At 43.4% G+C, this 24103-nt stretch overlaps 3 protein-coding genes across 5 annotated transcripts in view; all 3 read right to left on the reverse strand.

Moving 5' to 3' along the window:
* Positions 1-281, reverse strand: part of apmap (adipocyte plasma membrane associated protein) — a 74658-nt gene extending 74377 nt beyond the window's left edge. For both annotated transcript variants that reach the window (XM_084322135.1, XM_084322134.1), the window contains exon 1: positions 3-281. In XM_084322135.1, the coding sequence (XP_084178261.1) occupies positions 3-94 (92 nt within the window). In that variant the 5' untranslated portion in view covers positions 95-281. The remainder of the gene's footprint in view (positions 1-2) is intronic.
* A 461-nt stretch (positions 282-742) lies between these two features.
* Positions 743-4741, reverse strand: LOC311234651 (uncharacterized protein; the record flags this gene model as incomplete). The annotated part of the gene is made up of 2 exons (XM_084321897.1): positions 743-3236; positions 4690-4741. The coding sequence occupies 2 exons, from the start codon at positions 4739-4741 to the stop codon at positions 1486-1488; spliced, it is 1803 nt and encodes a 600-aa protein (XP_084178023.1). The 3' UTR covers positions 743-1485.
* Positions 4742-17153: 12412 nt separating this feature from the next.
* The window catches only part of acss1 (acyl-CoA synthetase short chain family member 1), an 84102-nt gene continuing 77152 nt past the window's right edge, over positions 17154-24103 (reverse strand). For both annotated transcript variants that reach the window (XM_084321485.1, XM_084321484.1), the window contains 4 exons: positions 23881-24008; positions 22143-22206; positions 19885-20006; positions 17154-19206 (listed from right to left, as the gene is read on the reverse strand). In XM_084321485.1, coding sequence (XP_084177611.1) covers positions 19024-19206; positions 19885-20006; positions 22143-22206; positions 23881-24008 — 497 coding nt within the window. In that variant the 3' untranslated portion in view covers positions 17154-19023. The remainder of the gene's footprint in view (positions 19207-19884; positions 20007-22142; positions 22207-23880; positions 24009-24103) is intronic.

Consider the following 24103-nt stretch of genomic DNA (forward strand, 5'->3'; position numbering starts at 1 on the left):
ACCTGGATCCCTTGTACTGAGGCTCCTGCAGGTCGTCTGTGATTATCTGCGGTCGGTTCAGCCTCCGGAGCCGCAGTCCTTCTGGTTCATTCATGTTGAAATGAGATGAGACCGTTTGACTCTGTTGTCTTGTTGGAATCGTGTCCTATGTGTAGAGTTGTCTAGATGCAGGCGCTAATAATAAGGCACATTATTGCACATCTAGACAAACGGACATCCTAGGTTTTGCAGCAATATATCTGGTCGTTGAAGGGTGAACCAGCTGCTGCCTGGCTGAGCTACGGTTTCTTCTGCAGTACACACACTCTGGCTCTTTATCGACACCTGCTGGCCTGGAGTGGGAACAACGCAGCATTTCCATTAAAAGCCCCTCAATCTAATCTCTTTTACTTTTTTCTTCTTTTTTTCTTTTCTTTTAAAATAAAAAAGCAGTCAGAGAACTGAAAGAACAGTGTGTAATAATAAGACAAGTGAAATAGACAATGTTGTACTTTAGCTTGTATTATGTTGTATAGTGTTTGGTCTTTATTCTTTTTCCCTTTTTTTTTTTTTTTACTGTATGAAGCACAATCTTAAAAGGCTCATACAGAACCAAAAATGTTCACTGTAATGTACATGTACCTTATATGTGGCAAATAAAACAAAACTTGAAACTTGTCTGAAGAAAGAAAGTAAAATACATACAATTTATTTTATGATGGTTTATTATTTTCTTTAGGAGGTTGTAAGTGGGAAACAGAGAACGAGAATTTCTAGGCCTCAAACCATTTTGGCTACTTGAGATGCAGTGTTAACTACTTACAGTAACTTGTTGCATACTCTGAGAAACTCTCATAGCAGTGTACAAGGATCTGACCTCTCTTTACATTGCGAAGCTTAACACATTCTTTGTCATAGTAGGCAATTTGATACATGATTTCATCATTTAATAATAAAATACATCGTAATAAACTTCCAAAGACCGGTCATTCTTTGCAATGATATATCCTAGTTAATACTGAAAAGAAGTCAGTCTACATTAATACAAGGCTCATTCTTGGGACAGATACCAATATCTGATCATCCAAACCAGCTGGTTCACATCATTATGCTGCATGCATGGAAGCCGTTCTAGTGACTGGCTGGTCTGTAAGGTCCCCAGAGTTTGCTCTGAACAGGGTACATCTGCATTTTGCTATGATGCCCCTATAGCTCATGGAATGAACTCCAACAGTCCCTAAAGATTGAGATTCTCCCCTCTGAGTTTAAAACCTTGCTCTCCAACCTTTGTCAATCAAGTTGTACATGTTTTAATTGATTTGTTATCCTTGTTCTTTGTCTCGTCTTGTTGCCTTATTGTTGTGATTTTATATGCCTTTTCTTTTGCTAGTTTCTGTATGTAAACTCGACGTGACTGTAAATGAGAGAAACCTCAGTTGCCTCGTTAAATAAAGGTTTGAAATGGAATGAAAAATGTAGCAGACGATTTAAAAAGAAAACAAAACGTCAAACAGCGTTGCACTTGTGCTCCCTCAAGTTCCTCATGCAGGAGAAATTCTTGGCACACTTAGAGCATCCATACGGTTTTTCTCCCGTGTGCACAAGCTGGTGAGCTTTGAGATTATTCGCTTGGCTGAAACTCTTTCCGCACAGGAGGCAGACGAACGGCTTCTCCCCGGTGTGGACCCGCTTGTGTCGCACCAGGTTCTGGGCGACGCTGAAGCTTTTCCCGCAGATCTCGCAGACGTACGGCTTCTCCCCCGTGTGGACACGCAGGTGGAGGTTGAGGCTGTTCTGTGTGGAGAACGTCTTATCACACTGAGCGCAGCTAAACAGTTTCCCCTCGGAGTGAATGCGCTTGTGCATCTTCAAGTAATTCAGGGAGCTGTAACCCTGGCCACAAATGTCACAGGGGAAAGGCTTCACTCCGCCGTGAACCAGACGGTGGGTTTTCAGGATCTGCGAGGTGAGGAAACTCTTCCCGCACTCTTCACACGTGTGCGGTTTGTTGCCGGTGTGTGTCAGCTTGTGCTGCTTCAAATACTGACCCGACCGGAAGCTCTTCCCGCACTCGGGGCAGGGGTAGGGCTTCTCGCCGGTGTGCGTCCTCTCGTGCACCACCAACGAGCTCTTCTGGTTGAAGCTCTTCCCGCAGGTGTCGCACATGAAGGCCCGTTCTCCGGTGTGAATGCGCCGGTGGACCTTGAGGTGACCCGCCTGGGAGAAGCCCTTCTGGCACAACTCGCATGTGAACGCCTTCACTCCTCCGTGGGTCCGCTTGTGCCGATTCAGGTTGGCCGCCAGGCTGAAGCTCTTCCCGCACGCCTCGCAGCTGAAGGCCTTCTCGCCCGTGTGAACCCTGAGGTGCGTGTTGAGGGAACTCTTCACGGAGAAGCCCTTGCCACACTGCTGGCACGCGTGCGGCCGCTCCCCCGTGTGGGTTCTGAGGTGAGCCCTGAGGCCGCTCTTCTGGCTGAACTTGTTCCCGCAGACGTTGCAGACGTACGGCCGCTCCCCTTTGTGCACCGTCAGCTGGTGGACGTAGACGCTGCGCCGAGCCGTGAAGCTCTTCCCGCACGTCGGGCATTTGAAGGGTTTGTCCCCCGCGTGTACATGTACACCCTGGTGTTTCACCAGGTAGCTTCTCCTGGCGAATACCTTCCGGCACTGAGGACAGGTGAACCTCTTCCCGCCTTTACAGCACTCCAGCCGGTGTCCTTTGAGGCAACATTTGGCCGGCAGGGTCTTGCCACACGACGAGCACGTCACCGCCGGCCTGGTCTTCTGCCACTTGAAGGCCAGGTGCTCTCTGAGGTGGCTCCGGGTGCCAAACACCTTCCCGCAGTAAGTGCACTTGAAGGGCCTCTCCCGGTTGTGCACGGTGACCTGGTGCACCTTGACGCTGCACTTGGCCGAGAAGCCTTTACCGCACACATTGCACTTGAACGGCCTCTCTCTGGTGTGCACCAGCAGGTGGGCTTTGAAGTTGCAGTGTTTACCGAAACTCTTCTTGCAGAAGCCACAGGTGAAAGTCCCTTTGCCGGCCGCACCTCTGGCTTTCCCGCGTCTCGCCACTCGCACCCCTCTTCGGTTCGAAGGGGAAGAAGGACTCTCCTTTGAGTTACTGGTCGAGCCTTTATGGGCTGCAGGTTGTACTTCCTGTTCCTCTCGAGCCTCCCCTGGAGAAGTGGAAAGATCCCTCCCGTCCTCTCCTCTGTGCGGTTCCACTTCTGCATGGTCTGTACCGGACGGCCCATCTATATACAGTGGGGAATATTATTACTATTTATTATTATATCACTGATCTCCATTATGCATTGACCATATTCAAGGAAACTATAAAAGAAGGAAGGGTCATGACATCAGAATACCAGCGTTCTATGCTCTGCTTGGTGCCAGACTTTTGTGCCAGTTCTATTGAAGCCTGTATTCAAATTCTAAATATACCATCTATCTAGGGGTGTAAATATTTGACCCCACAACGATTCGATTTGATTACGATTCTTCAGGCAACGATTCAATGCATCATGAAATCTCTTCATTTGACCACGATTCGATTCGATTAATTCTCGATCAGTTAATTCCCCCAAACATTTTGAATACACAAATGTGGCTGGGGGAACTGATTCACTCAGCATGAATGGACTATAGGTCAATAATAAATCAACCTAAAAATAAATATACTAAGAAATTATAAAGAAATTATAATAATAATAATTCGAATCGATTCTAACATTTTCAAATCGATGCAGTTGAATCGTCACCTTAGGATCGATGCATTGCGATGCATTGTTACACCCCTACATCTATCTGAGGAAATATACATCAACCAATATATCAAACGTTAGCTAGTTAACAACACATTGCCGATAACTGATATCCGAGGTAATAACCTGTTCATAAACGAGGAGACGACTGATCCCATTCAACATACCCTCAACCACACCACTGATGACATCACATACCCTCAAGCACACCACTGATGACATCACATACCCTCAAGCACACCACTGATGACGTCACATACCCTCAACCACACCACCGATGACATCACATACCCTCAAGCACACCACTGATGACATCACATACCCTCAAGCACACCACTGATGACATCACATACCCTCAACCACACCACCGATGACATCACATACCCTCAAGCACACCACCGATGACATCACATACCCTCAACCACACCACAGATGACATCACATACCCTCAAGCACACCACTGATGACATCACATACCCTCAACCACACCACCGATGACATCACATACCCTCAAGCACACCACCGATGACATCACATACCCTCAACCACACCACAGATGACATCACATACCCTCAACCACACCACAGATGACATCACATATCCTCCTCAACCAAACCACCTATGACAACATACCCTCAACCACACCACCGATGATATCACATACCCTCAACCACACCACCGATGACATCACATACCCTCAACCACACCACAGATGACATCACATACCCTCAACCACACCACCAATGACATCACATACCCTAATCCACACCACCGATGACATCACATACCCTCAACCACACCACAGATGACATCACATACCCTAATCCACACCACCGATGACATCACATACCCTCAACCACACCACCAATGACATCACATACCCTCAACCACACCACCGATGACATCACATACCCTCAACCACACCACCAATGACATCACATACCCTCAACCACACCACCGATGACATCACATACCCTCAACCACACCACACTCATACTTACACGTAACTTGAAGCAGATCCTCAGACTTCTCACTGAGAATGATCCATTCACTGCTTTCCAATTCTGTACCTACAGGCTGCAAGTGGAAATCATAAAATTATTAATTTTTTTTTATCCACTTTATCCATTTTTCACCCATCCCAATTCCATTGTGCCAATTCTTCCCTCCCCTGTCTTGAACGTTGCTCGCATATGCCCCCCACTGGCCGGTTGTAGGGAGGATAGAAGCCTTGCATCACGTGTCCCCTCCGGTACACGAGGAGGCAGCCTGTCACATCTTTTCACCTGCCAGCGCGGACTCTCATTGGCGAGGTGTAACGTGTGGGAGGCTCACACTACCCCCGCCATTTCCTGTCTCTGCTGTGCAGGCGTCCCCAACCGACCTGTAGGAGTCGCTGTCCACAACGTCCAGATTACCACCCATCGACTTCCATCGACTTCCACCCGCTAATTGAATTAGTATGACGGCTGGCCCAAGCCGGAGGCAACGCCGACAGCCGGAGTCGAACCCGGTGTCTCTTGCGTTGGTGACAAGCGCAATGTCCGCTGCGACAAAAATTATTAACTTTTATACTTTTAAATGAGTCTGAACTGAATGCAGCCCTGCTATATATAGAGCTCAGACACACCCACCATCTCTCCCTGCTTAATATGGAGCTCAGACACGCCCACCCTCTCTCTATGCTTCATATAGAGCTCAGACACGCCCACCCTCTCTCTCTGCTTTATATAGAGCTCAGACATGCCCACCCTCTCTCTGCTTCATATAGAGCTCAGACGACCCTCTCTCTCTGCTTAATATAGAGCTCAGACACGCCCACCCTCTCTCTCTGCTTAATATAGAGCTCAGACACGCCCACCCTCTCTCTATGCTTCATATAGAGCTCAGACACGCCCACCCTCTCTCTATGCTTCATATAGAGCTCAGACATGCCCACCCTCTCTCTGCTTCATATAGAGCTTAGACACGCCCACCCTCTCTCTCTGCTTCATATAGAGCTCAGACATGCCCACCCTCTCTCTGCTTCATATAGAGCTTAGACACGCCCACCCTCTTTCTCTGCTTCATATAGAGCTCAGACACGCCTCTCTCTCTGCTTAATATAGAGCTCAGATACGCCCACCCTCTCTCTATGCTTCATATAGAGCTCAGACACGCCCACCCTCTCTCTCTGCTTCATATAGAGCTCAGACACGCCCACCCCCTCTCTGCTTCATATAGAGCTCAGACACGCCCACCCTCTCTCTGCTTCAGGAAGTGTTTTCTCTGTGGTCAAAGTTAGCCTCTGGCTAAATTTAAGATTAGAAATAATAATTGTAGCATGCAACATAGAAACCTATAGTTCACTGATACTCTACAGCAGTTACTTAGAGGTAAAGGAACCAGAGATGTAGGCACTTCTGTTTATAATCTGTATTAAAAGGTAAATTCAGATTTGTTAACCCTTAGCCCTCAGTACCATCCATGCTGTTCTTCATACTGAATAACCCCAGCTCTGGCTAGTGGCCATAAGACTAATGCAAAGTAATGGAGCCACGTTTCAGTCTGTACAAGCCCTGAAATAAATGCTGAAACCTACTCCACAGAGCACCCAAAACAAATAACCTTGTCCAGTGGCCCCATTAACTTTACATTACTTGTGTGACTAACATAGGAGGAGCTGGGTATGGAGCACAGCTACCAGCTGACCAAGGAAACTACCCACTCGTCCTCAGTGTGTGTGAAATAGGGCTAGGGCTGCTCTATTATGGCAAAAACCATAATCACAATTATTTTGATTGATATTGATATCATAATTATTAAACACGATTACTCGTGTTTGATTTGAGAAGATCATTGTGTTTATTGAACTTTAACACTGGTGTATCTTTTTAACAAGATGTCTTTGAACTTTCAATATAATTGAACTGAAAAACAAGAAATAAATGAGAATAATAATAAGTGAAGAAATATATTAAAAGAAAAAAGAATAAATAATATATAAATATAATAAATATAAATATCACCAACTATGTTGTATGGTATGGTATGGTATGGTATTTATTTTAGACAACAAAACATATACAGATCATTACTCACATTTGCTTTTGTCAAGGATAGGAACGAAAAAGGCGCAATGACTTATTTACATCGTTGTCCTTGTATTACCACAACCTACTGCAAACTACTAAATAAGCATTACATTTATCTTGATTATCTTGTTTTCATGATCGTGGGAAGCCAAAATGGTAATTTAACTCAATTAATCGCCCAGCCCTATCAAGGGGTCTAAAACTCTGAACTTACCTTTTAAGTATATAATGAAAAGCAGTTATATGGTGTGAGATGATACTTACCTTAAGACTGAGGACCTTTACAACTCCAAGTAGTCCATCTTCATATGTTATCTCTGAAATAATCACAGTAATGTACCATTAGAATACCTGTTCAATATATCTTAACTTTGTGGTTAAAATGCACTATGTAGTTGTGTGAGAGTCAGAGAAGTGATTCGTTTTTAAAGTATATTTTCATATGAATAAACAAACTATCCTGAGAGGAAGGTTGGGTCCCTGGAACACTGTTTGAAGCTAGAAAGCTTCAAAACCTGAAAACAAATCCCCCTTATCTGAAACTCAAGTTTTGTTTTTATTTGTCACATATAAAGTACATGTACATCACAGTGAAATGCTTGGTTCTGTATGAGCCCCCTGAGAATGAAACTGCACAGTGCACCATTAAAACACAAGGAATTAGCCAGAGAAACATTATATTCTTCAAAGACTGAATCAAAGAAGCTCTGAGCACTTGAACAGAAGGTTGGTCTCTCCAGTACCTTCATTGGGCTCAACTATTCCTAGTGGACCTCTTTACCATTTCCTGGTTCTCCAATCTTCTCCACCAAGTTCTCCTTTGCTGCGTCTTCCTCTGTGGCCTCAGACTGACCCTGGACCAGCTGAAGAAGCCTTCTCTTCAGTTCTTCATTCTCTTTCTGGCACGAAGCGATCTCTGTATGCAGAGCTTCCACATCCGCATCTATGAACCTGGTGATCTTCTTCAAGGTTTCTTCAGACAGTCGCCTCATGACAGCCAACAACTGTAGTTGGACATTAAAAACGTGGTCCTGTTATTAGCATTGCAACCATATATTGCACCATTATATGATTAATTGAAAACGGGGGACCCTGATGTAAACAAGACTTTGATTGATTGATTGAAAAGTTTATTAACAGATTGCAGAATGGGTACAGTACAGTACAGCTCAATACATACAATTGTTAAGGGGATGCAGACCAGAGAAAGACTTTCGACTTGTTTACATCAGGGTCCCCCATTTTCAATTCATCATAACATATATGACATACATGACATACAGATAGACAGTACTGCTACATCTATACATTTATGACATATCAGATTTGCAAATACAGTACTGTTTGTGATACAAAAGTGTCCAGAAAAGGAGTGTATATACATTTGGCATAGAAACTGTACATTGGAGGAGGTTGGTTGGGTGGGGTGGGGTTGGGTGGGTTGGGTGAGGGCTGTACATTGGAGGTGGGGGGGGGGGGGGGGGTTGGGAAGGGGACACACACACATTTTACACTGTACATTGGAATATTGACAAAGCCTTACTTGGTCATTTACTGTACAACTAGGTTAGGACATTTGTAGGGGCCAGTTTCGAATTGCAGTCTCACGTAGGTGTTTTTTGAGAGTGTTTTTGAAGGTGGGTAGTGATTCACATTCCTTTACAGCTTTAGGCAGGGCGTTCCACATTGATGTGGCATAATTGCGAAACGTGTTTAGTCCCTTGTTTGATCCGAATCTGGGTTTTACATGATTTGTGGAGCTCCCTCTGGTGTTGTGATCGTGGTATTCACTGACCTTTGGGAAGTATTTTGACATGTACATGGGTACCTTGGTCGCGTAGTGTATCTTGTAGACCAGGCCCATTGCAAGTTGCTGTACTCTGTCGTCTACTCTAAGCCATCCTAGGTTGTCAAAGTGGGCAGGGGTGAGGTGGGTTCTAGGAGTCAGGTCAAGTAGTAGTCTGACTAGCTTGTTTTGAGATGTTTGTAATTTGTTTTTTAGTGCCTTTGAGGTGCTTTGGTACCATGAGGTGCAAGCATAGTCGTAGTACCCTTGAATGAGTGCTCCTGCTAGAGTCTTCAGGGTATTCTTGTTTACCAGAGCGGAGATCCGGTACAAGAATCGCGTTCGTTGGTTGACTTTTTTTATTACATTGGATGCCATTTTGTCACAGGAAAGATTAGCCTCTAGGATGGAACCCAGGTAGGTAATTTCATCTTTCCTTGTGATAATATTGTCACCCACTGTAACCGAGAAGCCGTCGGTCTTGCTGAGTTTGTTATTTGAACCGAAGAGAATGGACTCTGTTTTGCCCATGTGTAATGATAGTTTGTTGTCGGCGAGCCATATGCAGATTTTGCCTAGTTCCGAGCTGAGGGCTTTTTCAACCTGTAACTTGTTCTTGTCAGAGACCAGCAGGGCTGAGTCGTCCGCAAACAGGAACAAGTTGCAGTCACAAGCTGACGACATGTCATTTGCATAAATTAGGAATAGTAGCGGTCCTAGTATGCTTCCTTGTGGAACACCACAGCTCACTGTGAGGGGGGGGGATAGTGTACCGTTTACTTCCACCATCTGTTCCCTCCCCTCCAGGTAGGATTGTATCCAGCTCACTGATAAACTATCAAAACCAATTGCTTTTAGCTTGTCAATCAGAATGGTGTGATTGACAGTGTCGAAGGCCTTTTGTAGGTCCAGCATGACCATGCCGCAGTATTTGCCCGCGTCCACCTCTTGTTTGATGTGGTCGTTCAAGTAGAGAAGGCATGTGTCAGTGGAGTGGGATGTTCTGAAGCCAGATTGGAATTCGTAGATTAGATTTTTTTCCGCGAGGTACTTTTCGATCTGTTCGTATACTATTTTTTCCATGACTTTCGAGATGGATGTAAGGATAGAAACAGGGCGGTAGTTACCCGGGTCTAATTTGCTGCCCTTTTTGTGCAGGGGTGTTACTCTTGCAATTTTGAAGTCCTTGGGGACGTGTCCCTGTTTTATGGAGAGGTTTATTATGTGTGTGATGACTGGGGTGATGGCTGCTGCTGAGTCTCTGAGGAATTTGGAGGGGATGTTGTCATGGCCAGTGGCCTTGTTTGGTTGGAGGGCGCTCAGTTTTTTGAGTACCTCATCTGTAGTTACTATTTCCAGTTTGAAGTCGTCTTTGTGGACGCCTAGGTTCTTGTAGTATGCTACTATGTGTTCTACCCCATACTGCCCTGAGTGGGAGGGTAGTTTGTTTACCAGTGTTGTCGCTATGTTTGTGAAGAAAGTGTTTAAGTAATTGGCTACATCCAGCTTGTCTGTGATGAGCGTGTTGTCCGTCTTTATGTTTATGTTTGAGAACCTGGTTTTGAGTTTTTTACTGCAGCCTAGTTGATTGTTGAGTAATTTCCAAAGTTCACGTGGTTTATTTTTGTTTTCCTCGGTTTTGTCATTGATGAAATTTTTTTTAGCAGTTTTGATCATGGAGTTTACGTCATTTCTTAGTCTGTTTCTTTCTAGTTTGAGTTCAGTCACGTGGTCTTGGAGTTCACTGCTCGTGCTTTTGGTAAGCTTTGACTGACTTTTACGAAACTCAGAGCATTTTTTGTCTCTGGCTTTCATAGCGGTCAGTATTTCAGTGTGCATCCATGGCTCAGCGCGATTTTTTACCCTGGTGGTTCTTAGGGGGGCCATGTTGTTTAGTATTGATGAAAATTTGGTTTTGAAGCCAAGACGAAAGTCTTTCTCTGGTCTCTGCATCCCCTTAACAATTGTGTGTATTGAGCCGTACTGTAGGCCTACTGTACCCATTCTGCAATCTGTTAATAAAGTTTTCAATCAATCAAACCAACAGCTTCTTTTTCAACATTACAATTCTACATTACTGAACCATGTCTCAACCATGTGCTGATGAAGATGATGATGATGAAAACTGATTAACGTTAAGTAATGTAACTAGTGCTCAGCTTCTGGTACTACTGTGAAAACTCAAGACAGTACAGTAAGTATGAATTGTGGGGAAACACGTGTTAAGATTACTTTCCATAATTAGTTGGGCATTTCTCCTATTCCAACATGCATGCATGATATCTATTAGCAAATCAATCGTACACATAAGCTATACAACTCGAATCAGCTGTTGTTCTGTTCTTATAGGGTGGTGGTATGTGTTAGTGAACAGTACTGGTTAAGTTTAGAAAGGAAAGATATGGACAGATATTGACCTCTGTCTCTTGCATTATGTTGTTGTTGTCGACGTTCAGGACAGCTGTGCGCTGGTTCACAATTCTACTTATTTCCATCGCCGCTGCATTGATAAAAAGCTCCATGACGGAAGACAGTGGCTCTTGTAGAGACATTTTTCTAAATCTTAATAAAAGAAAAGTAAATTAAAAAATTTAAAAAAAAAACGTACATTTGTTGTTGTGGCCGTAAAGTGTTCCGTTAACTGTTACGACAGCGTTGACGGCTTGTAGGAAAAGAAGATTTGAGGCGAACCATGGGCAACTACTGCCATCTACTGGATTACAATCTAGGTGCAAAAGATTAGTCAAATGAAATAAAATAACATGTCATGTGCAAAAATAAAGCTTTTTCAAAATGATCTTATGCTGCCATGATGGCAGCATTTATCATAGTGGTTCCCAGTCAGTTTCAATTAAGGCAACTTGTTCCTGTTTGCGGACGACTCAGCCCTACTGGTCTCTGACAAGAACAAGTTACAGGTTGAAAAAACCCTCAGCTCGGAACTAGGCAAAATCTGCATATGGCTCGCTGATAACAAACTATCATTACACATGGGCAAAACAGAGTCCATTCTCTTCGGTTCAAATAACAAACTCAGCAAGACCGACGGCTTCTCAGTTACAGTGGGTGACAATATTGTCACAAGGAAAGAAGAAATTACCTACCTGGGCTCCATCCTAGAGGCAAATCTTTCCTGTGACAAAATGGCATCCAATGTAATAAAAAAAAAGTCAACAAACGAACTCGATTCTTGTACCGGATCTCCTCACTGGTAAACAAGAATACCCTGAAGACTCTGGCAGGAGCACTCATTCAAGGGTACTATGACTATGCTTGCACCTCATGGTACCAAAGCACCTCAAAGGCGCTAAAAACAAAATTACAAACATCTCCAAACAAACTGGTCAGACTACTGCTTGACCTTACTCCTAGAACCCACCTCACCCCTGCCCACTTTGACAAACTAGGATGGCTTAGAGTAGACGACAGAGTACAGCAACTTGCAATGGGCCTGGTCTACAAGATACACTACACGACCAAGGTACCCATGTACATGTCAAAATACTTCCCAAAGGTCAGTGAATACCACGATCACAACACCAGAGGGAGCTCCACAAATCATGTTAAACCCAGATTCGGCTCAAACAAGGGACTAAACACGTTTCGCAATTATGCCACATCAATGTGGAACGCCCTACCCAAAGCTGTAAAGGAATGTGAATCACTACCCACTTTCAAAAACTCTCTCAAAAAACACCTACGGGAGACTGCAATTCGAAACTGGCCCCAAATGTCCTAACCCAACCCAATGTACAGTAAATTACCAAGTATGGTTGTCAATATTCCAATGTACAGTTTTGCTTGTACAGTTGTACAGTGTCCCCCCACCCCACCCACCCAACCACCTCCAATGTACAGCCCCCCCCCCCCCCCCACCCCACCCCACCTACCCTCCAATGTACAGTTTCTACGTCAAATGTATATACTCTCTTTTCTGGACTCTTTTTTTTTATCACAAACAGTACTGTATTTGCAAATCTGATATGTCATAAATGTATAGATGTAACAGTACTGTCTATCTGTATGTCGTGTATGTCATATATGTTATGATGAATTGAAAATGGGGGACCCTGATGTAAACAAGACAAAAGTCTTTCTCTGGTCTGCATCCCCTTAACAATTGTATGTATTGAGCTGTACTGTACTGTACCCATTCTGCAATCTGTTAATAAAGTTTTCAATCAATCAGGTGGCACAATTTTGCTTTTGTAATGACTAAATCCTGTCATGTACGCATTGCATTAATCTTTTATCATTATCGTGTGTGTGTGCGCGTGCGTGTGTGTGTGTTGTACTGGACAGTTGCATTATTTTGGACAATTACAAATCTTTCTGGACAAGACAGGCAGCAGCACATTTAACAGGGTGACAGATACAACATACAACACATCATTCTGACCTCTGACAAGTCCAGGATCTCCAATAAAGGGGTTATAGCATGCGGGTTAAGCGATCATTATATGATATTCTGTACCCACAAAAAGCTAACTGATCGCCCTCCAACCTAACAAGGCCACTGGCCATGACAATATCCCCTCCAAATTCCTCAGAGACTCAGCAGCCACCATCACCCCAGTCATCACACACATAATAAACCTCTCCATAAAACAGGGACACGTCCCCAAAGACTTCAAAATTACGAGAGTGACCCGCCTGCACAAAAAAAGCAGCAAATTAGACCCAGGCATCTACCGCCTATTCTTACCTCCATCTTGAAAGTCATGGAAAAAAATTTATACGAACAGGTCGAAAAGTACCTTGCGGAAAAAAATCGAATCTACAAATTCCAATCTGGCTTCAAAACAGACCACATCAAACAAGAGGTGGACGCAGGCAAATACTGCGGCATGGTCATGCTGGACCTACAAAAGGCCTTCGAACACTTCGAACATTCTGATTGACAAGCTAAAAGAAATTGGTTTTGATTTGTTGTTTGTCAGTGAGCTGGATGCAATCCTACCTGGAGGGGAGAGAACAGATGGTAGAGGTAACGGTACTCTACCCCCCCCCCCCCCCCCCCCCCCAGTGAGCTATGGTGTTCCACAAGGACGTATACTAGGACCGTTACTGTTCCTAATTTATGCAAATGATGTGTCCTCAGCTTGTGACTGCAACTTGTTCCTGTTCGCGGACGACTCAGCCCTGCTGGTCTCTGACAAGAACAAGTTACAGGTTGAAAAAACCCTCAGATCAGAACTCGGCAGAATCTGCACCTGGCTCGCTGATAACAAACTATCATTACACCTGGGTAAAACAGAGTCTGTAAATTTTTTTTTATTCCTACCCACCTTCAAAACAGCTCTCAAAGAGCACCTACGGGAGGCTGCAATTCGAAACTGGCCCCTGTAAATGTCCAAACACCCCCTCCTAATCTGTATGTTGCGTATGTCATTATGAATTGGAAATGGGGGACCCTGATGCAATCTGTTAATAAAGTTTTCAATCAATCAATCAATCAATCAATCAATCAATACAGACAATGAAACGATCATAAGGTTGAAATGTAAAACTAGACGGGGGCAATCAGCTCAGTCAAAACAAAGATGTACTTGTCTCCAGTTCATTGAGAATGGATATAAATGCACCCATAGACCCACAGCTCCATAAGATTTAGACCCTTCTGCAATTTCCAAGTAGAGGAAGCAGCATAAAACCCCTTTTTTCCCCAGTAATTTTTTTAAGGAGCTGTAAGTGGTATCTTTTTGTTAAAATATGTTTTAAATAGCTCTACATTCCAATAGCCATCACTGATACCGAGTCTCTGGTGGTCAGTAACATGGGTCTACCAGTCCCTCCGCCCTGCAGTAAACACAAAATATATTTTCTGGTATCCCTTACCATGAATCTCACCAAACCAAATTTGTTTACTGCACTGGTAGATTATTTAACTTGTTTCAAGGACACATTAGCTTAAAACTAATTTTTATTTCTTATTTTTGTCAGACCATTTTTGAAGTGTGGACTTGGGAGTCCTCTCCCCTGATTGGATAAAGTAGGAATGGGATACCAATGAGTAAGAGCTTTACAATTAGTGTATAGATGTAGCATGTAGACACTGATGTATGCATGTATATAACGTCACCATAATCATATTAAAGCTGCAGTAGGTAACTTCAGAGAGACTTACTTCCCTTAACAATTACAGACCAATCTCAAAGTTGTGTGTTTTAGCCAAAGTCCTTGAGAAACTAATAAGTGAGCAGCTAAAAGATTTCTTAGACTCACATGGCCTGCTTTCCAAGAACCAGTCAGGTTTCAGAAAGAAGCATAGCACGATCACTGCTACTCTTAAAGTAGTCAATGATGTCATTGAATCACTGGATTCCAATAAATACTGTGCAGCTCTGTTCCTAGACTTATCCAAAGCCTTTGATACGGTTGACCATGCCATTTTATCGAAGTGTCTACATAAAATTGGTTTATCTAGGCAGGCTGTAGAGTGGTTTTCAAATTACCTGACGGATAGATCACAGTGTGTACAGTCTGCTGGTTTATCATCATCTTTCCTCCCTGTACTTAAGGGTGTACCACAAGGTTCCGTACTGGGACCTCTACTCTTCTCCATATATGTAAATGATCTTTGTATCAACCTGTCTAATGCTGCTTACCATTTCTATGCTGATGACACAGTAATTTATTGCTCATCTCCCAGTGTTGTGCAAACGATGGAGTTCTTGCAATCTGCCTTTGACATTGTTCAGTCACATCTTACCCAGCTTAAGCTAGTGTTAAATGCTGGCAAATCAAAGTTTATGCTCTTCTCAAATGGGAAGAGACTCCCAGCTGATCTTCCCACACTGGTTACTGCTGGAGGGACTGACATCGAAAGGGTTGCTTCCTACAAATATCTAGGCATTACAGTGGACGAGAACCTTACGTTTAAATCTCACATAGACAAACTTGTGTCAAAGCTGAAGCTTAAACTCTGCTTCTTTTTCAGAAACAGGTCCTGTTTTTCACTTAAAGTGAGAAGTCACCTGATCTCGACCACCTTCTTACCACTACTCGATTATGGTGACTTACTCTATATGTATGCACCTGATCAGTACCTTAGAAAGCTTGATACTGTGTACCATTCTGCCTTACGCTTTGTCACGGGATGTGGAAATCGAGTGCACCATTGCACCCTATATACCATTGCAAGTTATCCATCTCTACAAATACGACGATTTTCTCGATGGCTCTCTCTGGTGCACAAAGCTCTGCTTAAACTGGTTCCCTCGTACCTAAGTGTGCTTCTGTGCACAAAGCAATATAAGTATGCCCTTCGTTCTCAAGCTGTTCTAACACTGGAAGTTCCCCATATGAGAACTGAATTGGGAAAAAGGGCTTTTAAATATGCTGCTCCTTCATCTTGGAACAAGATACAGGAGGACCTAAAATTACCAGGACTGGTCACCCTCGGAGAATTCAAAGCCATTTTAAAATCCTACGAACTCAGTTCCCTTGGTCAGTGCAACTGTGTTTGATCATTTGCCTGTTTGATAACTTGCCTGAAATTGGAGCTTGATGTAAATGTTTTATCTGTATTTTATTGTGATGTTCTTTTTTATGTTGAAACTTTCTGCTGCCTTGCTTGGCCAGATCGCTCTTGAAAAAGAGATTTTAATCTCAATGATGCTTATCTGGTTAAATAAAGGATTTGATTGATTGATTGATTACTTGCCCAGGAGAAATAGAGCAAGCTCTGCATCACTTTTCAAGCACATGTAACAAAGGTTTTCCACAGACTTCCAGAGGCACCAGCAGCTTTAAGCTGAATAGAAAAATAAAACAAGTGCCCAGATATGGTGCAGTGGTTAGGACCACCTGCCTCTAGGACCACATGTACCCCTGCTGGCCTGGGATCAGATCCCACCAGAATCTGCTCTCAGCCCTCTCAATAAAGAACCTTCTCTCCTGTGTCCCTCTCAGCCTTCCTATTGTCTCAATAAAGAACCTTCTCTCCTCTGTCTCCCTCAGCCTTCCTACTGTCTCAATAAAGAACCTTCTCTCCTGTGTCTCCCCTACTGTGTCCCCCTCAGCCTTCCTACTGTCTCAATAAAGAACCTGCTCTCCTGTCTCTCCTACTCTGTCTCCCTCTCAGCCTTCCTACTGTCTCAATAAAGAACCTGCTCTCCTGTGTCTCCCCTACTCTGTCTCCCTCTCAGCCATACTACTGTCTCAATAAAGAACCTTCTCCCCTGTTTCTCCCCTACTGTGTCCCTCTCAGCCTTGCTCAAGATGTCTTGATCCCCTGTCCATTAGTTGTTGATGCTAGGTTGCTATTCATTCACTTACCTTGACCAGATTTTCCTGATATCCCAGGAATGGATCCGGCCGCTGTCTGGTCACATGGTCCTCTTAGGCTACTGCTCACCCATAACCAACAAAGGGAAAACATTCTTTGGAACAAATTATTTTTAAATAAATAAACAGGGAAAATGTGGGTTGGGTGGTGACAGCAAACAGTACTGGGTATTCTAAAAATAATTGTACTTAAATGTATTTCGTACCATGAAAACATAAGAAAATGTATAATGCAGAAATAACATCAATTGCGATATCTCTGGTCAAATCATTTATTTTTTTAAATCAGAAAAAATTATCTGAAATGAAATTCACATGACTGTTCAGACTGAGGTCGCATTGCAAAAGAAAATCAAACCTGTATCTGATTTAGGACTACATATGAAAGTGGCCCAAATCAGAATTGAAAAGATCATATTTGATGTAATTTGGGCCACTGTGGTCTGCAGTGTGAACATAGCCTGTCTGTCTGTTACTGCATGAGCACCACAGAAAGAGAGAGGAGTCACATAATGACATTATCATTTACTAGACGCTTCTAGCCAAAGCATCTTACAGTACCATGATTTCAGACATTTTTAACACGAGAATTGGACCCGTAACCATGGCAGCGTTGGTACTCTACTCACTGAGCTGTACTGGCCAGATTCTACCTACTGAAATACACAGGACCACATTTAATAAGTTCCTTTACTTAAAAGTAAAAGTAGAAATACCCAGATAAAATAGTACTCGGGTAAAAGTAAAAGTCCTCCATTAAAATGTCTACGTTAAGAAACTTGAGCGAACCATCGACTCCTAAAGGTTATGTTAAAGTGGTATGTGGTCCAGTTAAACTGGCAATGATTATATCCCCTTGAAGTTGTCAGGCTTCAAATTTGAAAGTACATAATCATCATACATGTCTTGCCACATTTTCTATGCAAAATCCTTTTCCTCAAACAGGACAATATTTCCTTTGAAATGTAGTGGAGTAAATGAAATGATGAAAATAGTCAAGTAAAAGTACTAGTGTCTCAGAATTGTACCTACATACAGTGCTTGAGTAAAAATGCATATATATATATATATATATATATATATATATATATATATATATATATATATATGTTTTTTTACTTTCCACCACTGCATTGAATCCTCTGTGACGTAGGAAAACATATTCAACCTTATAATGAAAACATAAACATCAGCTTTGCTGCTGGTGTCTTTCCTGTTGAGTCCTCTGATTACTGGCTGACTGGTCCCAAGAAAGACACACATCTACTTGACCATTTCTTCCAAGTTGTAAATCCAAAACGGCAGCGTCCAGGTCGCCTGTACGTTAATGCCAAGCAAGCAGTGCAAAAATGCTTCCGCATTCGTCACCGCACGCTAGTGCGGTAAAGCGCCCTTCTTTTCAGACAAATGCTACCGTGCGTGCACCGGCGGCGGCGTGCTCGCTCAGGTGCGTGCGTGCGCCGGCGTGCTCGCGCGAGGTGCCCGCGCATGCGCATGAGATCCCGCCTTGGTTGACACGAGCGGAGCTCAATATATATAAGTCACCGCCCCTTATTCAGTATCTAGCAATAGCTCAATTGGCAAGGACACATGGCTGTGGATCCTATGGCTTGTTTGCTGGCGAGTTCGAATCCCATCGAAAATATTTTTTAACGTGATTCTTTTTTTAACGTGTATTATTTCGCCGGTTAAGGTTAGGCATGGTTAAGGTTAAGGTTAAGGTTAGGCATTGTTTCGGAGTTGGTTAAGGTTAGAACGGTTAAGTTTAGGCGCTGTTAAGGAGCTGGTTAAGGTTAGAGTTTGTCAAAGAGAATGGCAATATAATTTCTATGGTTAAGGTTAGGCATGGTTAAGGTTAAGGTTAAGGTTAGGCATTGTTTCGGAGTTGGTTAAGGTTAGAACGGTTAAGTTTAGGCGTTGTTAAGGAGCTGGTTAAGGTTAGAGTTTGTCAAAGAGAATGGCAATAGACAGCCTATTTCCGCGCGACCTGGGCGCTGGGCGGCGGAAAATGAAAGGCGCATTACTGCATGCCACTACGGTAAATTTTTGCACTGCTTGCTTGGCATAAAGCTACACGCGTCCAGGTCGACGTCTGAGAGACGTTAGTCTCTATGGCAACTCTACGGTCCTATTTCTTGTGTGCCTTCTGGCTCATCTTGTACTGAGCGTGAGACTCGATGATCTCCTGGACGACGGACGGGTCGTCCAGCGTGGACACGTCCCCCAGGTCGCCGGTCTGCTCCATGGCGATCTTCCGCAGGAGCCGCCTCATGATCTTCCCAGAGCGCGTCTTAGGAAGCCTCTTCACCACCTGAGAGATCACCACGGAAACACGTCAACCAATCAACCCATATAACTCTGTATGATAGCATGTACAATAATGCTGTATATACACAGTGTATATAAATATATATTCTTACCGTATATATATATATCTATATCCACATCTGTCTGTACATAGCTGCATATAATAATTTTTACATATCTGTAGGTACTATATATATCTACACATCATCCCTTATCTACTTTTACTAGTTACGCTGCTGGCCAGTATGACTTACTACCATAGTGTCTTTATACCTGTATCACTGTAGCCTACATATTAATACTACAACTCTGTACATACATCTGATTAGCACTATTACTACTCAGTAGTACTAATTAGAATGAAAGAAAGAGAAAGGAAGAAAGAAAGGGAACCTTCTGTTTACGAGACAAGAGCTCTACCTCCTGAGCCTCTGTTAGTATTCTAACTCACCAGGAAGTGGTCAGGAACAGTATTCTAACTCACCAGGAAGTGGTCAGGAACAGTATTCTAACTCACCAGGAAGTGGTCAGGAACAGTATTCTAACTCACCAGGAAGTGGTCAGGAACAGTATTCTAACTCACCAGGAAGTGGTCAGGAACAGTATTCTAACTCACCAGGAAGTGGTCAGGAACAGTATTCGAACTCACCAGGAAGTGGTCAGGAACAGTATTCTAACTCACCAGGAAGTGGTCAGGAACAGCGTACTTGGCGATCTTAGTGGCCACCAGGCCTCTGAGCTGCTGAACCACAGCCGCCTGGTTCATGGACACGTCGTCCTTCAAAACCACAAAGGCAAACGGCACTGATGCAGAAATGAAAGAAAACACTCATCAGCAGAAATATCAAAACAGCAAAACAAGTGAGTGTTATACCTGACGCACCTGATGTAAGTGGGATTAGCGATTCAGGGTCTGGATCGAGGCAACACAAGCACACTTATTACACGCACACACTGCTGCTACTTATAATGTGGAATACTTTATTTTTGTTAATTATCCGCATTTCTTTTCCCTTGTAAAAAAAATCATATACCTTGTATTGTATAATTTGTATAGATAGAATATACGTTGTGTATTATGTTTACAAATCTACTACGGTTGAGGAGCATCTCAGGTTTTTCTGAATGTATGTACATTTAAAAATGCTGTTACAATAAAATTATCTGAATCTGAAGTGTGAGTGTAAAAGATAATTCTATTCTATGACAGGAGTCATCCCCTGACAAATCCACAGGGTGGTGCTAGAGTGTGATGAATACAAGCAGGAGAAACCTAAGTAGGGTCCTGTCAAATCAAGAACAAGTTACCCTACACTGTAAATACTACTGTATTAATGCTCCATTCAACTTGAAATGGTTGATCATTAACCACAGTGACAATTGGCATGTGGTTTCTGCCCTGACAATCGCGTAGATTACAAGACCTTGCTGTTGGCCCAGAGAGGCTGGGAGCGGCTGGTGACCAGGAGAGATGCCAGGGAGACTATTGCCATAACAGAGGACAGGACTTACAGACAGATACATCTGACTGTTTCTAGAGCCTATGCACCATTACTGAACCTGTGCACTATTACTGAACATGTGCACTATTACTGAACCTGTGCACTATTACTGAACATGTGCACTATTACTGAACCTGTGCACTATTACTGAACATGTGCACTATTACTGAACCTGTGCACTATTACTGAACATGTGCACTATTACTGAACCTGTGCACTATTACTGAACATGTGCACTATTACTGAACATGTGCACTATTACTGAACATGTGCACTATTACTGAGCCTGTGCACTATTACTGAACATGTGCACTATTACTGAGCATGTGCACTATTACTGAACATGTGCACTATTACTGAACATGTGCACTATTACTGAGCCTGTGCACTATTACTGAACCTGTGCACATTTACTGAACCTGTGCACTATTACTGAACATGTGCACTATTACTGAACATGTGCACTATTACTGAACCTGTGCACTATTACTGAACATGTGCACTATTACTGAACATGTGCACTATTACTGAACATGTGCACTATTAGGGCTTGTGTCCATAGCGGAGTTGTCAGCTCCTTCCTGTCATTAATTTCTATGCTGGAGACGCGACAGGCACGCTCCTTTTCCCAGCCCCGCGCCTTGCGTTTATGAGCTCTCGGCGGCAGCGTTTTTGGGCGGAACGCTCTCAGCGCATAAAGTTGAAACTAGTTCAACTTTTGGAAAGGAGCGCGCTCATCAAGGTAATCAACATCGAGGAAGGGGCGGAGCCGCGGCAGTCGCGAGACCCAGGAAAACGCTCTGAGCTTTTTTTTTTCTTTTTTTTACGCGGTCCGCCTTGAAAAAAACGTCCGCTATGGACACAAGCCCTTACTGAACCTGTGCACTATTAGTGAGGCCTAATAATCTTATTTGTAGCTTATTTGTTTCATTCCAATGTGTCTTTTTATTGTAATGATAAATATGGTTAAATAGTCATAATATTAGTGGATGGAACCATTAGTGATTTCAGATCTGCTACCAGTATGGATCTCCAACAGGACGCTGGTGTGAAAACAAACAGCTGTGGTGCGTAAGCAGAGGACAATAGGGGCGTTTTCATCACATCTCGGTTCTTACCCTCTCCTTTAATATCATCTCTCTGTTCTTACCCTCTCCTTTAATATCACCTCTCTGTTCTTACCCTCTCCGTTAATATCACCTCTCTGTTCTTACCCTCTCCTTTAATATCATCTCTCTGTTCTTACCCTCTCCTTTAATATCACCTCTCTGTTCTTACCCTCTCCGTTAATATCACCTCTCTGTTCTTACCCTCTCCTTTAATATCACCTCTCTGTTCTTACCCTCTCCTTTAATATCACCTCTCTGTTCTTACCCTCTCCGTTAATATCACCTCTCTGTTCTTACCCTCTCCTTTAATATCACCTCTCTGTTCTTACCCTCTCCTTTAATATCATGGGAGACACCAATCACTGCAGTCTCTGGGACAGCTGGATGTTCGTCCTACAAAACAACACATGAACATAATGAATACAAACAAAGGTAACTTTGTTAAGAAAAAAAATTATTTAAAAAAAGAAGTGTGTTGTTGCTGCTGCTGTTGTTATTAATAAGTCTAAGTACACAGCTTATGAAGCTAATGATATAGATTTGATTCGATTCAAATGTATTGTCATTTGTCATTACAGCACAAGTACAGTAGGCTACAACGAAAAGAAGTTTTGGATCCAACCAGAGTGCAAATGTAACAGTAAAGTGCAATAGCAATATACAATGTACTGGTGATTAAACTGGGTCCAAAATATATAAATGAGTACTACTGAGTAATAGTGCTAATCAGATGTATGTACATAGTTGTAGTATTAATATGTACAGTGATACAGGTGTAAAGACAGTATGGTAGTCATACTGTACAGCAGTGTAACTAGTAAGAGTAGGATATGTACAGATATAGATATAGTATACAGATATGTAAAAGGACTATGTGCAGGTAAATACAGACAGGTGTGGATAGAATGTGTGTAAATATTGAAGTGTCCAATGATTTCAGTGGTATAACTATAGATATAAGGCTCTGTTCAGGGCTAACTGTGTCTCCTTACCAGGGCTAACTGTGTCTCCTTACCAGGGCTAACTGTGTCTCCTTACCAGGGCTAACTGTGTCTCCTTACCAGGGCTAACTGTGTCTCCTGACCAGGGCTAACTTTGTCTCTTTACCAGGGCTAACTGTGTCTCTTTACCAGGGCTAACTGTGTCTCCTGACCAGGGCTAACTGTGTCTCCTTACCAGGGCTAACTGTGTCTCTTTACCAGGGCTAACTGTGTCTCCTTACCAGGGCTAACTGTGTCTCCTTACCAGGGCTAACTGTGTCTCCTTACCAGGGCTAACTGTGTCTCCTTACCAGGGCTAACTGTGTCTCTTTACCAGGGCTAACTGTGTTCCTTACCAGGGCTAACTGTGTCTCTTTACCAGGGCTAACTGTGTCTCTTTACCAGGGCTAACTGTGTCTCCTTACCAGGACTAACTGTGTCTCTTTACCAGGGCTAACTGTGTCTCTTTACCAGGGCTAACTGTGTCTCTTTACCAGGGCTAACTGTGTCTCTTTACCAGGGCTAACTGTGTTCCTTACCAGGGCTAACTGTGTTCCTTACCAGGGCTAACTGTGTCTCTTTACCAGGGCTAACTGTGTCTCCTTACCAGGGCTAACTGTGTCTCCTTACCAGGGCTAACTGTGTCTCCTTACCAGGGCTAACTGTGTCTCCTTACCAGGGCTAACTGTGTCTCCTTACCAGGGCTAACTGTGTCTCCTTACCAGGGCTAACTGTGTCTCCTTACCAGGGCTAACTGTGTCTCTTTACCAGGGCTAACTGTGTTCCTTACCAGGGCTAACTGTGTCTCTTTACCAGGGCTAACTGTGTCTCTTTACCAGGGCTAACTGTGTCTCCTTACCAGGACTAACTGTGTCTCTTTACCAGGGCTAACTGTGTCTCTTTACCAGGGCTAACTGTGTCTCTTTACCAGGGCTAACTGTGTCTCTTTACCAGGGCTAACTGTGTTCCTTACCAGGGCTAACTGTGTTCCTTACCATGGCTAACTGTGTCTCTTTACCAGGGCTAACTGTGTCTCCTTACCAGGGCTAACTGTGTCTCCTTACCAGGGCTAACTGTGTCTCCTTACCAGGGCATCCTCTATCTCAGCTGTACCCAGTCTATGACCGCTGACGTTGATCACATCATCCATACGACCAGTTATCTGATAGTAGCCCTGCTCAGACCGGTACGCTCCATCCCCCGTGAAGTAATGACCTGGTGGACAAGGTCAGACAAAAGATCACACACTGGGCTCATAAACCATTCCCTAAGCCTTAGGGCTCATAAACCGTTCCCTAAGGGCTCATAAA

This window comes from Notolepis coatsorum (assembly GCF_963971535.1).
Source record: "Notolepis coatsorum genome assembly, chromosome: 9".
Classification (NCBI taxonomy): Eukaryota; Metazoa; Chordata; class Actinopteri; order Aulopiformes; family Paralepididae; genus Notolepis; species Notolepis coatsorum.